This window comes from Salvia miltiorrhiza, unplaced genomic scaffold (assembly GCF_028751815.1).
Source record: "Salvia miltiorrhiza cultivar Shanhuang (shh) unplaced genomic scaffold, IMPLAD_Smil_shh fragScaff_scaffold_2_2:::fragment_3, whole genome shotgun sequence".
NCBI classification, from domain to species: Eukaryota; Viridiplantae; Streptophyta; class Magnoliopsida; order Lamiales; family Lamiaceae; genus Salvia; species Salvia miltiorrhiza.
The window spans coordinates 141243-154542 of NW_026651451.1; the positions used below are offsets into that span (position 1 = coordinate 141243).

The 13300-nt window shown below is 46.0% G+C and overlaps 1 protein-coding gene across 1 annotated transcript; it reads right to left on the reverse strand.

The window, feature by feature from the left end:
* LOC131002885 (uncharacterized) lies at positions 1-2302 on the reverse strand. Its single transcript, XM_057929384.1, has 2 exons — positions 1816-2302; positions 1-1649 (listed from the first exon to the last, which is right to left on the reverse strand). Exons 1-2 carry the CDS (start codon positions 1885-1887, stop codon positions 990-992), a joined length of 732 nt encoding a protein of 243 aa, XP_057785367.1. The 5' UTR covers positions 1888-2302; the 3' UTR covers positions 1-989.
* Positions 2303-13300: the final 10998 nt, after the last annotated feature.

A 13300-nucleotide genomic window follows, 5' to 3' on the forward strand; every position in this document is an offset into this window, starting at 1 on the left:
TCAATTTTGAAATTGATTTGAAATCGATTTTAAATTGAAAACTCTCATTTTAATATAGTATAGATACCAGCTAGTAGTCACGAGATAATGAAATAAACAGTAAATTTCCTCCAAATAGAATTGATAAAGTCGAGTAAGCACAAATATCAAGGAAATATCAAGCACAAAGTCGAGTGATTAATGATAAGGCCAAAGGTCGTCTTTTCTCTTCTTTGATGGAGGATGATCTCATTGTTGGAGACGAGGCAGAAGAAGAAGTCCTTGCAGCTGATCACTTGTCAGATGTAGAGGTGGAAGAGTTGGTAGCTAAGACACCGGATTGGGGTGAGGATGTTGATGATCTACAAAACCCTTGCCCGCCGCCTTTACTCTGCGATTCCTCCGGTGGATCAAAACCTCCGCCGCCGGTGACTCTACAATCCAGACCAGCACCGCGCTTGCTCTCTCACGTTACTCATTCACAACGATCTTAACTAAGCCAAATATAAACAATAAATACTCCTTTAACTTAGCCATGTCAGATTATTCTTATGCGGGCAAGCATAGGATTGTGGTAGCTCTATGGGGCCGAGTTGATGCGTATCAAGATTGTACAAAATGCAATGACATTTTGGCTTCTCAGAATAATAATTGCCAAAATAAAAGGCCAAAACCTGTGGATATTTAACCCAACCAAGTGGCTCAAGAGCTCGATAAGAAAACTGTCGAATCCTGTATTTCTCAGCCCCCAAGTCGACGTTGGGCAGCGCCTTCCTCCACTCGCCCGTCTCTGCCTTCATCTCCCAAACCTCCCACGACAGATCCCCACACGCAACCAGGAGCGACAGACACCTCCCAGTCGACAGATATATATAGTCGTGTTCATTGTACTCATAAGGGGCTTCACTCAATGTAATGATCTCTGTCTCCACATCCAGCGTCGCGCAGCACTTCCCCCTTCCCCAATGCAAGAAACCTTCACTAGTCAAGGGAGCCTTGTCGAAGACAAATCACCTGACATGGTCGGGGAGGTGGTGAACCTCCACGTGCCTCCAGGACTCATCGACTCCAACAGTGAGCACGTCAAGACCGTAGTCAGTATCTAAGCGTAGTGGCCAGTCGGGAAAAGTGTACGGTGCACAGTCGCGAACAGTGTACGGTGCAATCACTTTATACGCCAAGGAAGCTGCAGAGTATGCTAAACTACAGAAGAAGCGATAGCGTACGCCTCTGGGGAATGGTGGGAGGAACAATGACTTCTTCGTTGCAGGATTCACAATCACAAGACGAGGGAGGCGGAAACATGTGTCTTCCAACTCTAGAACCAAACCGTTGCAGGTAGCAAGAACTCCCAATTTGAAGATGTAAGTCAGCTCATATATGTGGATTCCACCCTCTGCGTCGGCTGTTACATAAAGTGGAGTATTATCATATATGGGTGATAGGAGGAGTCCATAGGTAGCACCGTGCATCTGGGCGTTGATGAAGGCATGAGAATGGATAATGTGGTACCACCGCCGGCACACGAGCCTCGCTCTCTCGTAGAGATGATTGGCCGGCAAACGGAGGAGGATTTCGAACAATAGGTCTGTGGGGAGGGACTCTATATTTGTTGGCATCTCCTTTTTACACCTCCGGGAATAATAAGGCCGACTTCGAATGTATGTCATCTGCTTATTGAATAACATATTGTCATAAACATTTCTTATCTACAATTTTTTTTCAATGACAAAAATCTTGTCTTATGAAACATGTATGCATACGAAAACCTAATTTTGAAAGACAGCCATCAGCGTATCAAACAAGAGAAGAGAAAATACGAGGGAGAGTGCTTACCGATTCTCTACTAAGAATATCGGAATGGGGATCCGAAACGTTGCCATCGTTGCAGCAGCGCCGCCGAGGCATTTCAGTTTTTCTATTTTCTGTGAATTGTGTAAAACGCGGCGACGGCCAAGTAAATGAATGAATTACAGGCGGTGGGCCCAAATAAATGTAGCAGTTTCCCGCCCAAACCGAAATGCATCTCAATCCGGTCCGAAATCCATGGGCTCACCCAATTGCCTCGTCAATTTTAATAAAAATTACAACCAGAATAGCCCGACACCCGTTAGAGTCGGCCCAAAATGAACCCGGAATTTTATGTGGCTGCTCGAAAATAATGTGTTAGTTGGTTTCTATGAAATTTTTCTCGTTATTTGATTTTCAACTTCATTACTTTACTTATGAAAATTAGTATAATAAGATTATTTTTTTCAAAAGTTTGTGAAATATATTTTGATTCAATGTTAGAAATTTAATATTAAAAAGTTATACTTTTTAATCCAATACTTAACATAAAATATTCAGATGTAAAAATTAAAAATTGATACTTATTTAATAAAAAAAATTGCATCTTTATATCTCTAAGACTGGCATATTAAGTTATGTAAGTCGATGTTGAAATATTACATATTTATGCGTGTATTTATTTTGTCCAAATATTATATCCTCAAGAGAAATATATTACTACCTCCGTCTCAATAATAACGTCCCATTTACAATGTCGCATCCCAAAAAAGATTTAATTTATATGCTTAACATCTTTGTCATTGTTTCTTCTCTTTTAATCTTTGTTTTTTTATTTCAAAAAATGGAGTAATTTTTATAATTAAATTTATTTATATATATATGATATAAAAACTCTTTTAACTAAACCAAACATAAACAATAACTGACTCAACCCAAAACACCTAATGGATTGACTCGCAATCGTACGAGGTCGTCCTAGTGTAATAAGCTAACCCAAGTCGTCTCTCAAGGAAGGCTAAACAGGGCTTTGATCATGCTACGCACAGAAAACAAGAAATAAACCTAAACACTCTAATCAGGTAATTGGGTCTGTCACTAACTCGCTCTCTAATCACCAAGGCATAAACAGAAAGGAACAATAAACATTAACTAAGGTAGAAAACATATAAGGACTAAAACATGACATTTGAACATTAATGAAATCAACTAGAGTTTCAAACTCAAACACTAAACCAAACAATCATAAACTCATAAACATCAAAGATTAATTACTACCTAGGCAATAAACTAAATCAAGCATAAGATTCTAATGCAAAGAAAATCTTAATCTCCATAAAAAGAAATCTCTAAACCTTCACCAACAAGAAGGGAAAAACGTAAGCAATAGCAACGAACTACGAATCACGTAGATTATCTAAACTCAACGACAATAATCTCTAATAATTACATCCATCAAAGGCATAAAACAAAGATTCAATTAACCAAAGGATTCATAAAATCAAGATTATCTAAACTCAACAATAATAATCTCCAATCATCACATTCATCAAAGCATAAAACATAAAACTCAATTAATCAAAAGATTCATATAACCAAGAGAATATAGAATCAACAACAATGATCTTCAATCATCATATTCATTAAAGACAAGCAACAAAAACTCAAATAACCAAAGGATTCATAAAACAAAGAGAATCAAAAGAGTTCTTACAAAACGTAGCAATCCAAGGAAATCCAATCGGATGAAATGTTAATTGACATCCAAAGCAATCCAATGAATCCAAGATCGAAAGTAAGTGTTGTGAAACTCTAAAAACCTTAAGAAAGAGGTGAAAATCGCCTATGGAGGCTGCTGGAGACGAGAATGATAAAGTGAAACCCTAAAGATGGGTTTTAAACTAAAAAATTCGTAACTGCCAGAACACGCGGTAGGCGGCCGCCTAGAAGTAGGCGGCCGCCTAGAAGTAGGCGGTGGCCTAGAAGTAGGCGGTGGCCGCAAGAGTAGGCGGCCGCCTACCCGGAGGCGGTGGCCTAGTCTGGCAGCGGCATCTGCTTCTTTATCCAGAAATGCTCAAAGCTTCACGAAAGACTTCCCAAACTCCGGAATCCTGCACCCACAAGAAAAAGCAGCAAACAGCACTCGGACAAGAATAACACGGCACGAAAAAGCACAAAGCATTCTCGAAAGTGTATCACACAACTCAACAATAACACTAAGAAACAAGGTAAACAACCCCCCCACACTTAATCCATTGCTTGTCCTCAAGCAACACCTACAATATCTCAAGAGGGTTTACAAGTGATCCTGCTCGCCATCAGATCTCAAACCCATCCAAGTCCGTCTAGAAGTCCACTTTCCCACGAAGTGTCTTAGGCTAAGGTCTTAAGAGGTAACAACAAAATGATACAACTCAATCCGATCAAACCCAGTTCTCCGCTAGGGGTGAATTTCCTAATGTAACCGCCTTTACAATCAAATCTCATTATTATATATATATATATATTTTTTTTTTATGACAAATAGGTCGAAATTCACGAGATTTGCAATTTTTGGAGGAAAACCAAAATGTTCCCGCGTGGTTTCCCATGCTCATAATGTCACCATCAGAGGAGCAGAGACCCAGAGCCATAAAAACTCAAAAAACAAACCACGTTTCAACAAGAGATAAGAAATTAGGCAATTACAATGAAAACACTCCCCCTAGCATCTACCGGACAAATCACGTCAAGAATTGCTCATAAAGTTGTTGCATCTAAGATATTAAATCCATAACACTACTTAGGTAAATGTCAATCGCGACAAACAAGGACAACAACCAAAACCAACGCAGTTCCAGAATCACTGGCAACCCAATGTCAAGACCAAGGGTGAACTCAAAGACAAGTAATTAATCAGCGCAAGGAGATCATTTGCCCAAAACCAACAATCCAGAACCCAACAGCATACATTTCAAAACAAGCATCCCAACAAAAACACACACACCCCTCCCCACACAAAAACGAGCACTGTCCTCAGGGCAATAACAGCAAACACAAGAAAACAAAAAGAAAACAAGGCAGACATAAATAAAAAGGAAAAAACAGAAAAAGACAAAAAAAAGAAAAAGAGAAAGAAAAGGAATAGCTCACTGTGGTCCCGGAGGTGGGGGCGGGGGTGAGGCGAATTGGTCACGATGCTGCAAGGAGAAAGCGGCCCACTGTGCCTGGAGGGCCTGAAGACTGGTGTCATTGTTGGCGAGATGGTGGTTGTAAGAGGCAAGGCGAGCATCATACGCCGACACTTGCTCACGCAGGCGCGTCATATCTCCAGCCATTGTGTTGACCTGGCCGTAAATGTGGCCCATTTGCTGCTGCATCGGGTGGACACGTCCATCCAATGAGTCGAGATGCCCGTAGAAATCGTCCATCCTGCTGTAAATGCCAGTCATAGTATCCTGGACAAAATCAAATCGCTGGTAGACATCCTCTCGAAACTGACCAAAAGACTGGTCGAAGTGGTCCTGCAAGCGGGCAATTTGGGTGGAGATGTCGGATCGGGTTTCATATGAATATGTAGGAACCTCTGTATGGACTTCCGCTGCATCATCGGCGTCTTCATCCTCGTCCTCATCACGTACAACACGGGAGGATGATGGTGCACCCAGATTGCGCTTTTGAAGATAAGAGCGCACACAAGCTCGCTGCTTAAAGGGAATGATGGTGTTGTCTCGGGTGATGAAGACCTTGAGCTCAGAACTGTCGATAGGCCGAGGACGAATGGTAGTCTGCCCCTGAGGAATGGCCTGGGCAGTAAATATATTGAAGTGCAGTGCCAAGGCCGTGACGACAGAGCTCAAGGACGGCATGTAACCATCCTTCATTGCCATGTTCTGCATCTGAGTCCAAATATAGGAGGTGGCATCGATCTTCTTCTTGTTTTTGGCACAATGGAGTATGTATACCTCTGAGGAATTTACCTTGTTTGCTTGCTCCTTTCCAAATATACAAAACCCCAAGAACTTGTGGACAATACCCAATGCCGGGTCGCTAAGGAAACCACTGCGGGCGCCCTGGGATGTCCAGTTGTTAAAACCGGTGAGCTCTGTCCAAGCTGCTGCAGTATCAAAGTCAAACGGGCGGCCACGTAGAGGTTTATAATGAAAACCAAAACACTCCTTCATGACGTTATAGGTGACGACAACAGGGCGATCGCAGAGGCGACAATGAAGTTCCTGATTGTCCGGGGTGAAAGCCATGGTGCAGAGAAACTCATACAAGAGGGGAGTGAGTCCCGGATGCGACATTGCGGCGTATTTGAGAACGCCTAGATTAGTCAAATAGCTTTCCACGTCTTTGTCAATGTTGAGGGCGCGAAGGAGGGGCCACTGAAGGAAACGGGGCGGCGAGATGGCCTTGTCAGTGAGCTTCAAGAAACGAGCCCCCTCAACGGACTCCAGGATTGAAAAGGGGGCGCCATAGAGGGCCCGTTCATCCTTCGGTGGCTCCGGTGGTGGCAAGCGACGGGGCTGTGGCCTAGGGGAGGCACGAGGACTTGGGACGTCCTCCATAGTGTCGTCATGGTCGGAAACAACAGTACGACGATGGGTGCGGCGACTCATGGTAGCAGGCTGCGGCGTGAACAGGCGGTGGAAGGAGGCGGCCGCCTAGAAGTAGGCAGTGGCCGTGGAATAGGCGGGCGCCGTGGGTAGGCGGCGGCCGTTGGTGGTTGGCGGTGATGGAGATTGAGGAAGATGGTGGCTGGTTCGTTGGTGGAGAGAGATGGTGGTTGCGGTGGTGGAGAGAGGTGGTGGCTGGTCGCGGTGGGGTCTTGAGGTGGTGGCTGGGCGCGGTGGGTTCTTGAGGCAGGTGGTTGGTCGCGGTGGTGGCGAGCTGAGTGGTGGGGTGGTGGCGTGAAATGGTGGCGTTGGATGGAGTGGTGGTGGTGAGGTGGCTGGAATTGGGAGGCGGCTGGTCGCGGCGCGGTGGTGGCGAGGTGAGTGGTGGTTTGGTGGCGTGAATTGGTGGCTTCGGTGGTGGAGGTGGCTGTTGGCGGTGGTGGCGAGCTGAGTAGTTTGGGAGGGGGGAAGAGGGATGGTGCGGCGCGGGGGGGGGGGGCTGATGGGGGGAAGAGGAAATAGGGTTTAGTTTGATTGGGAGGGGTCGGGCTGGGCTGGGCTGGCGGGCTGGGTGGGCTTGGCTGACCGGGCTGGGGGGTGGGCGGGCTGGGCGTTTTTTTTGGCTGACCGGGCTGGGGGGTGGGCGGGCGCCTAGTTGGAGGCGGACGCAGGGGTAGGCGGCGCCGTAGGTAGGCGGCCGCCTACAGGCCCCTTCGCAAAATGGAACAAGGCGGGCGCCGTGTGTAGGCGGACGCCGCGGTAGGCGGGCGCCGTGGGTAGGCGGCGGCCTACCCCTGGGCGTGCAGACCCTTTTTTTTTTTTTTTTTTTTTTTTTTGCTCATCCTTGATCATTTTTCGCGCCATTTTTCGCTCGTTCAGGGTCCACCAAGCTGATTTCCTACAACACGCCATAAAGACAACATCACGAATAAGATCAAACCGACACAAACAACGGGTAAAACATTAAATAAACTAAACAACCAACAACACCAAGATAAAAAGAAAATAAACAAGAGGAAAGGAAAGGGAAAGCAAGTGTGGGTTGCCTCCCACAAAGCGCTCTAGTTAAGGTCGAGAGCTTGACTCGAGATAGGTCGTTTAAGAAACGGGATCATGGAGTGCTTGGGACTCCACCATGACTGGAGAAGAACCATGCTCTAAGTAGGGCTTCACCCTATGTCCATTCACCGTGAATTGTTCATCGGCGTTCTCCTTGCTTAAAATTACGACGCCATGAGGGAGAATTTCTTTAAGGATGAAAGGACCACTCCAACGAGATTTGAGCTTGCCCGGAAAAAGTTTCAACCTTGAATTGAACAAAAGAACCTTCATTCCGGGTTGGAGGTTCTTGGGCACAATACGGCTATCATGCAACCTCTTGACTTTATCTTTATAGATCCTTGCATTCTCGTACGCTTCGTTGCGCAATTCATCAAGTTCTTCCATTTGCAAGGCTCTATGCTTCCCTGCAGTTGTAAGGTCGCAATTTGTGGCCTTGATTGCCCAATAAGCTCGGTGCTCAACCTCTACCGGTAAGTGGCATGATTTCCCGTAGACAAGGCGGTAGGGACTCATTCCCAGGACTCCTTTGAAGGCAGTACGATACGCCCACAAGGCATCATTAAGCTTAAGTGACCAATCCTTACGTGAAGGTTGGACTGTCTTTTCCAGTATGCCCTTGATTTGCCGATTACTGGTTTCGGCTTGCCCTGAGGTCTGAGGATGGTAGGGTGTGGCCACCTTGTGAGTGATGCCGTTTTTCTTCATAAGCTTCTCAAAAAGCTTGTTGCAGAAGTGTTTGCCTCCATCACTGATGATGGCCTTGGGAAATCCAAACCTACAAAGTATGTTCTCCTGCACAAACTTCAAGACGACATTAGCATCACATGTCCTTGTGGGGATGGCTTCAACCCACTTGGACACATAGTCGACGGCGAGTAAGATATACTCAAAACCGTAAGACATAGGAAAGGGGCCCATGAAATCGATCCCCCACACATCAAAAATCTCAACCACAAGAATGCTCGTGAGAGGCATTTCATTCCTGCGCCCAATGTTACCAACTCTTTGGCACTTATCACAAGCAAGATAAAAAGAATGAGCATCTTTGAAAAGAGTTGGCCAAAACAAACCGGATTGGAGGACCTTATGAGCCGTCTTTTGTCCACCAAAATGCCCACCACAATGGGCTTCATGGCAAAACCTCAACACTTGTTGTTGCTCCACATCCGGGATGCATCTCCGAATCACCTCGTCTTTTCCCAACTTGAAAAGGTAAGGATCTTCCCAATAATATTGCCTGCAAGTAGCCAAAAACCTTTTCCTCTCTTGGGATGTTAGATCGGGTCTTAATTCCCCACAAGCAAGGTAATTGACAATATCAGTAAACCAAGGCACAGAGGCAATTTCATAAGTATGTTCAAACGGGAATGACTCATGTATGGCATCTTGACTCGATTCAACCACATTATGCTCAAGTCTAGATAAATGATCTACAACGGAGTTTTCACTCCCCTTTCTATCCTTAATCTCAAGATCAAACTCTTGCAATAATAAAATCCAACGGATAAGGCGTGGCTTAGCTTGGGACTTAGTCAACAGATACCTTAGTGCCACATGATCACTATGGACAATTACTTTAGACCCAATAATATACGCACGAAACTTATCTAAAGCAAAAACCACAGCAAGCAACTCTTTTTCAGTGGTGGTGTAATTCACTTGTGCACTGTTCAAGGTCAAGCTAGCATAGTAAATCACACGCAACATTTTGTCAACACGTTGACCAAGAACGGCCCCCACAGCGGAATTTGAAGCATCACACATAATCTCAAAAGGTAAAGACCAATCAGGTGTAACAACAATGGGTGCAGTGCTTAACTTGAGCTTCAGCAATTCAAAAGCATGCATACAAGTTTCATTAAAATCAAAATCCACATCTTGAGCAAGCAGACGACATAAAGGTTGGGTAATCTTAGAGAAATCCTTAATGAAACGCCGGTAAAACCCGGCATGACCTAGGAAACTCCTAATGCCTTTCACATCGTTTGGTGGAGGTAATTTTTCAATCACTTCCACCTTAGCCTTATCAACCTCTATACCATCTTTTGACACAACGTGGCCAAGAACGATGCCACTAGTTACCATGAAATGACTCTTCTCCCAACTAAGAGTTAGCCCATTCTCTATACACCTTTTTAAAACCAAGTTAATTTTACCCAAGCAATCATTAAACGAATTTCCAAACACGGAAAAGTCATCCATGAAAATTTCAACAAAATCACCTATCATTTCCGCGAAGATCGACATCATGCACCGTTGGAAAGTCCCCGGTGCATTACACAACCCAAATGGCATCCTCTTCCACGCAAAGGTACCAAATGGGGTGGTGAACGCCGTCTTATCCTGGTCCTCCGGCGCGATTGCTATTTGGTAATATCCTGACAAACCATCAAGGAAACAGTAAAAATCATGTCCAGCTAAACGATCCAACATTTGATCAATGAAAGGAAGAGGAAAATGATCCTTTTTTGTTACGGCATTTAGTTTCCTGTAGTCAATACACATACGCCAACCCGTAACCGGACGGGTCGGCACCAACTCCTTGTTGTCATTGAGGATAACCGTGATTCCTCCCTTCTTAGGCACCACATGCACCGGGCTTACCCACTCACTATCGGCGATAGGGTAAATGATACCTTCTGCTAATAGTTTGAGTATCTCCTTTCGTACTACCTCCATGAGGACGGGGTTTAATCGTCGTTGACCATCCCTCTTTGGTGTTGCTCCATCCTCGAGGTAAATCCGATGCATGCATGTGGCGGGGCTAATGCCACAGATATCAGCAAGACCCCAACCAAATGCCAACTTGTTGCTCCTTAGCACCTCCATCAACGCCATTTCTTGCTCATGCGTGAGCTCGGCGGATATTATCACGGGCTTCTCCTCTCCTTCTTCCAGGTACACGTATTTGAGATGCTTTGGGAGATCCTTCAGTTCCAATTTGGGCTTTTTGCATTTCGTGGCATCTTCAAGCACCACAGGCTCATCAATGGGGAGTTTGTCTCTTCGTTCTCTCTCTCTTTCCTCGGCTTCCCGAGCAAACTCCTCCATGTCCGCCGATCCTGCAAAGACCTCCACTATCTCTTGTTCCTGCACATAAACCATCTCGGCGAGGCCATCAATAGCATCTATATAAGAGCATTCATTAGTGAAAGAAGACATGGACTCTCCTAACACGGTCATTTTTATTGTTCCATTTTTCACATCAATCAACGTGTTAGTGGTGGCCATGAATGGTCTTCCTAGCAGTAAAGTGTGTTCCTTGCCATTCTCATGAACTTCTCCTATCTCAAGCACAACAAAATCGACAGGCACAATCAAACCACCCACTTTAACTAGGATATCCTCAATAACCCCGCGAGGGTATCTAACTGATCTATCTGCCAATTGTAAGCACATTCGAGTGGGTTTTAAGTCGCCTAACTCTAGTTGTTTAAAAATAGAGTACGGCATCAAATTAATCCCTGCCCCCAAGTCAAGCATACCCGAGGCCTCCTTACCATTCCCCAACGCAATATTGATAACAAAACTACCTGGATCTCGTTGCTTGGGTGGCAAGGGTTGTTGCATGATGGAATGGGCAACCTCGGACACAAGGATCTTCTCGTTGTCAACAAACTTCCTCTTCTTGGACGCCAGCTCCTTGAAGAACTTCACGTAAGCCGGGACATTTCTGATCACGTCCAGAAGTGGCAGGTTCACGTTCACCTTTGCCAACATGTTGTAGAAATCGGTGAACTGTTGGTCTAGCTTTTCATTCTTCAACCGGCTTGGGTAAGGAACCGGTGGCTTGTATGGCTGGGCGGCCTTGTGGAGCTTCACTTCGGGCTCTTTCTCTTTCTCCTTCTCCTCCTCTCTTGGCTGCAGCGGCTCCTTTACTTGCTCTTCCATGTGAGCTTCTTTGGGGGGTTCTTCTACAGGGGCTTCCACTTTGTTGTTCACCACCTTCCCATTGCGTAAAACAGTAACTGCTTGGGCTTGGTGGGGCTGCAATCCTTGTCCATGTAGCTTCCCTGGTTGTTGCTGCTGCTGCATCTGATTCAATGTCCCAGAGAGTTGCCCAACGGTTGTCTCGAGATGCTTGATTGTAGCCGACTGGGACTCTATGCTCTGCTTTGTCATCTCCATAAATGATTGCATGGTGTCCTCGAGAGACGGTTTCTATGGTTGGGCTTGCTTCTGAAACTGCTGGGGCGCATTCTGGTATTGCTGCTGCTGCTGAAAGTTCCCTTGCTGCTGCTGCTGGAAGTTCCCTTGCTGCATAGGGAACTGTTGATACTGCTGATACTACAGGGGCTGCTGCTGCTGCTGATAAGCTTGCGGGTAGTTCTGCTGCTGAGGAAAGGGGAACTGCTGCTGAAGTGGGTAAAACTGCTGCTGATTCTGATACCCAAATTGCTGAGGAGGGCGGCGGAATTGATTGCCTTGATTTGGTCCCGACCCTTGGCCAGGCGCTTGGTTCCTCCATCCAGAATTCTGCTGAGTTCTCCACCCCGAGTTGGGATTCTGTTGCCCTTGATTAAACATGGGCCTCTGTTCAAATTGAGGTCTCCCCTGGTATCCCTGGGCAGCATAGACCTCTGCTTCCCCTTCAGGTGTGAACTCCCCCATTCGGTGGCACTCGTTGGTTCCGTGGCTAAAATCGCCACATATGCCACATCCTTCTGCTGGCGGCGCCTGAGCTGGTGGTGCTTGAGCTGGCGGTGGTTGAACGGTTTGAGGCTCCACCTGATTCATTCTTAAATGCTGAACTTGCCTCATCAGGTCCGCTACTTGCTTCTGCAGCTCATTGTTTGGGGCTACAGCATTGGCTTCGATCCTCCTTCCTCTGACTGATTTTTGTTGAGAACTCGCGGCAAGAGTGTTGAAGATCTCCTTGAGCTGATCAGCTGTCTTTCGGGCAATGTTGCCCCCAGCGGTACTATCCACCATAAACTGTGCCGTCTGAATCAATCCGTCATAGAAGAACTGCATCAACATGACGGGGGCCAACTGGTGCTGCGGGCACTGGCGGAGAAGCTCTTGGAATCTCTCCCAAGCCTCGTGAAGGGGCTCGTCAGCTCCTTGCATGAAGTTCATTATCTGTGTCCTAATCTCTTGCGTCTTGTGATTAGGGTAGTATTTGAGCATGAACTTCTCACTCGCCTCTGCCCATGTGGTGATGGAGTTTGGTGGCAAGGATAGTAACCACGTTCTAGCCCGGTCCTTGAGTGCATAAGGTAAGCACTTGAGTCTCAACTGATCCTCGGTGAGCTCCAGTAGTGGGAAGGTTTGCACTTGAGTGCAGAAGTCACGGATGAACTGTAAGGCGTCCTCACTCGGCATCCCATAAAAGAGCGGCAACAGGTTTGAATCGTTGGGCTTCAGATTGTAATTCCGGACTGCCGTGGGGAGCACTATCGCTGACGTGCTGGTGGTTCCAATGACTGGCCTGGAAAAATCTCCCATGTACTGGACATTCTGCTCCGCCATTGCTTCTTGGTCAAGATTGGGCCAAGCTTCTTCTTCTTTTTCAGAATGCACTGAAAGTGTCTCCTCAAAAGCTTCCAGAATGGGATTGGAAGCAATTCTCTCTTCACAATTTTTCTCTCGAAACTGTGATTCCACAAAACTTCTCGAACTGGACTCGGACTCCTTCTCCAGGCTTGAAAGAACCTCCCGAGGTCGATGAATGTTGTCGTAGTAAGGTGCAAGCTTTCTCTTCAAGCTTCTACGTCCTTGCATACACAACACGAACAAACAAATCAAACGCACCGGAGGGAGAAAATAACCGAGTCAAAAGAAATAAACAAAAATAAACACAGAAAACAATGCAACACAATCAAATGCCTAAAGCGTTCCCCGGCAACGGCGCCAAAATTTGACTCAACCCA

What these genes read in the sequence shown, in the direction of transcription:
- LOC131002885 (XM_057929384.1), bottom strand. Translation starts at nt 1,887, where the DNA reads ATGCCTCGGCGGCGCTGCTGCAACGATGGCAACGTTTCGGATCCCCAT. An exon ending in ATATTCTTAGTAGAGAATCG is followed by an intron (nt 1,650 to 1,815) that starts GTAAGCACTCTC and finishes TTCAATAAGCAG; the next exon opens with ATGACATACATTCGAAGTCG.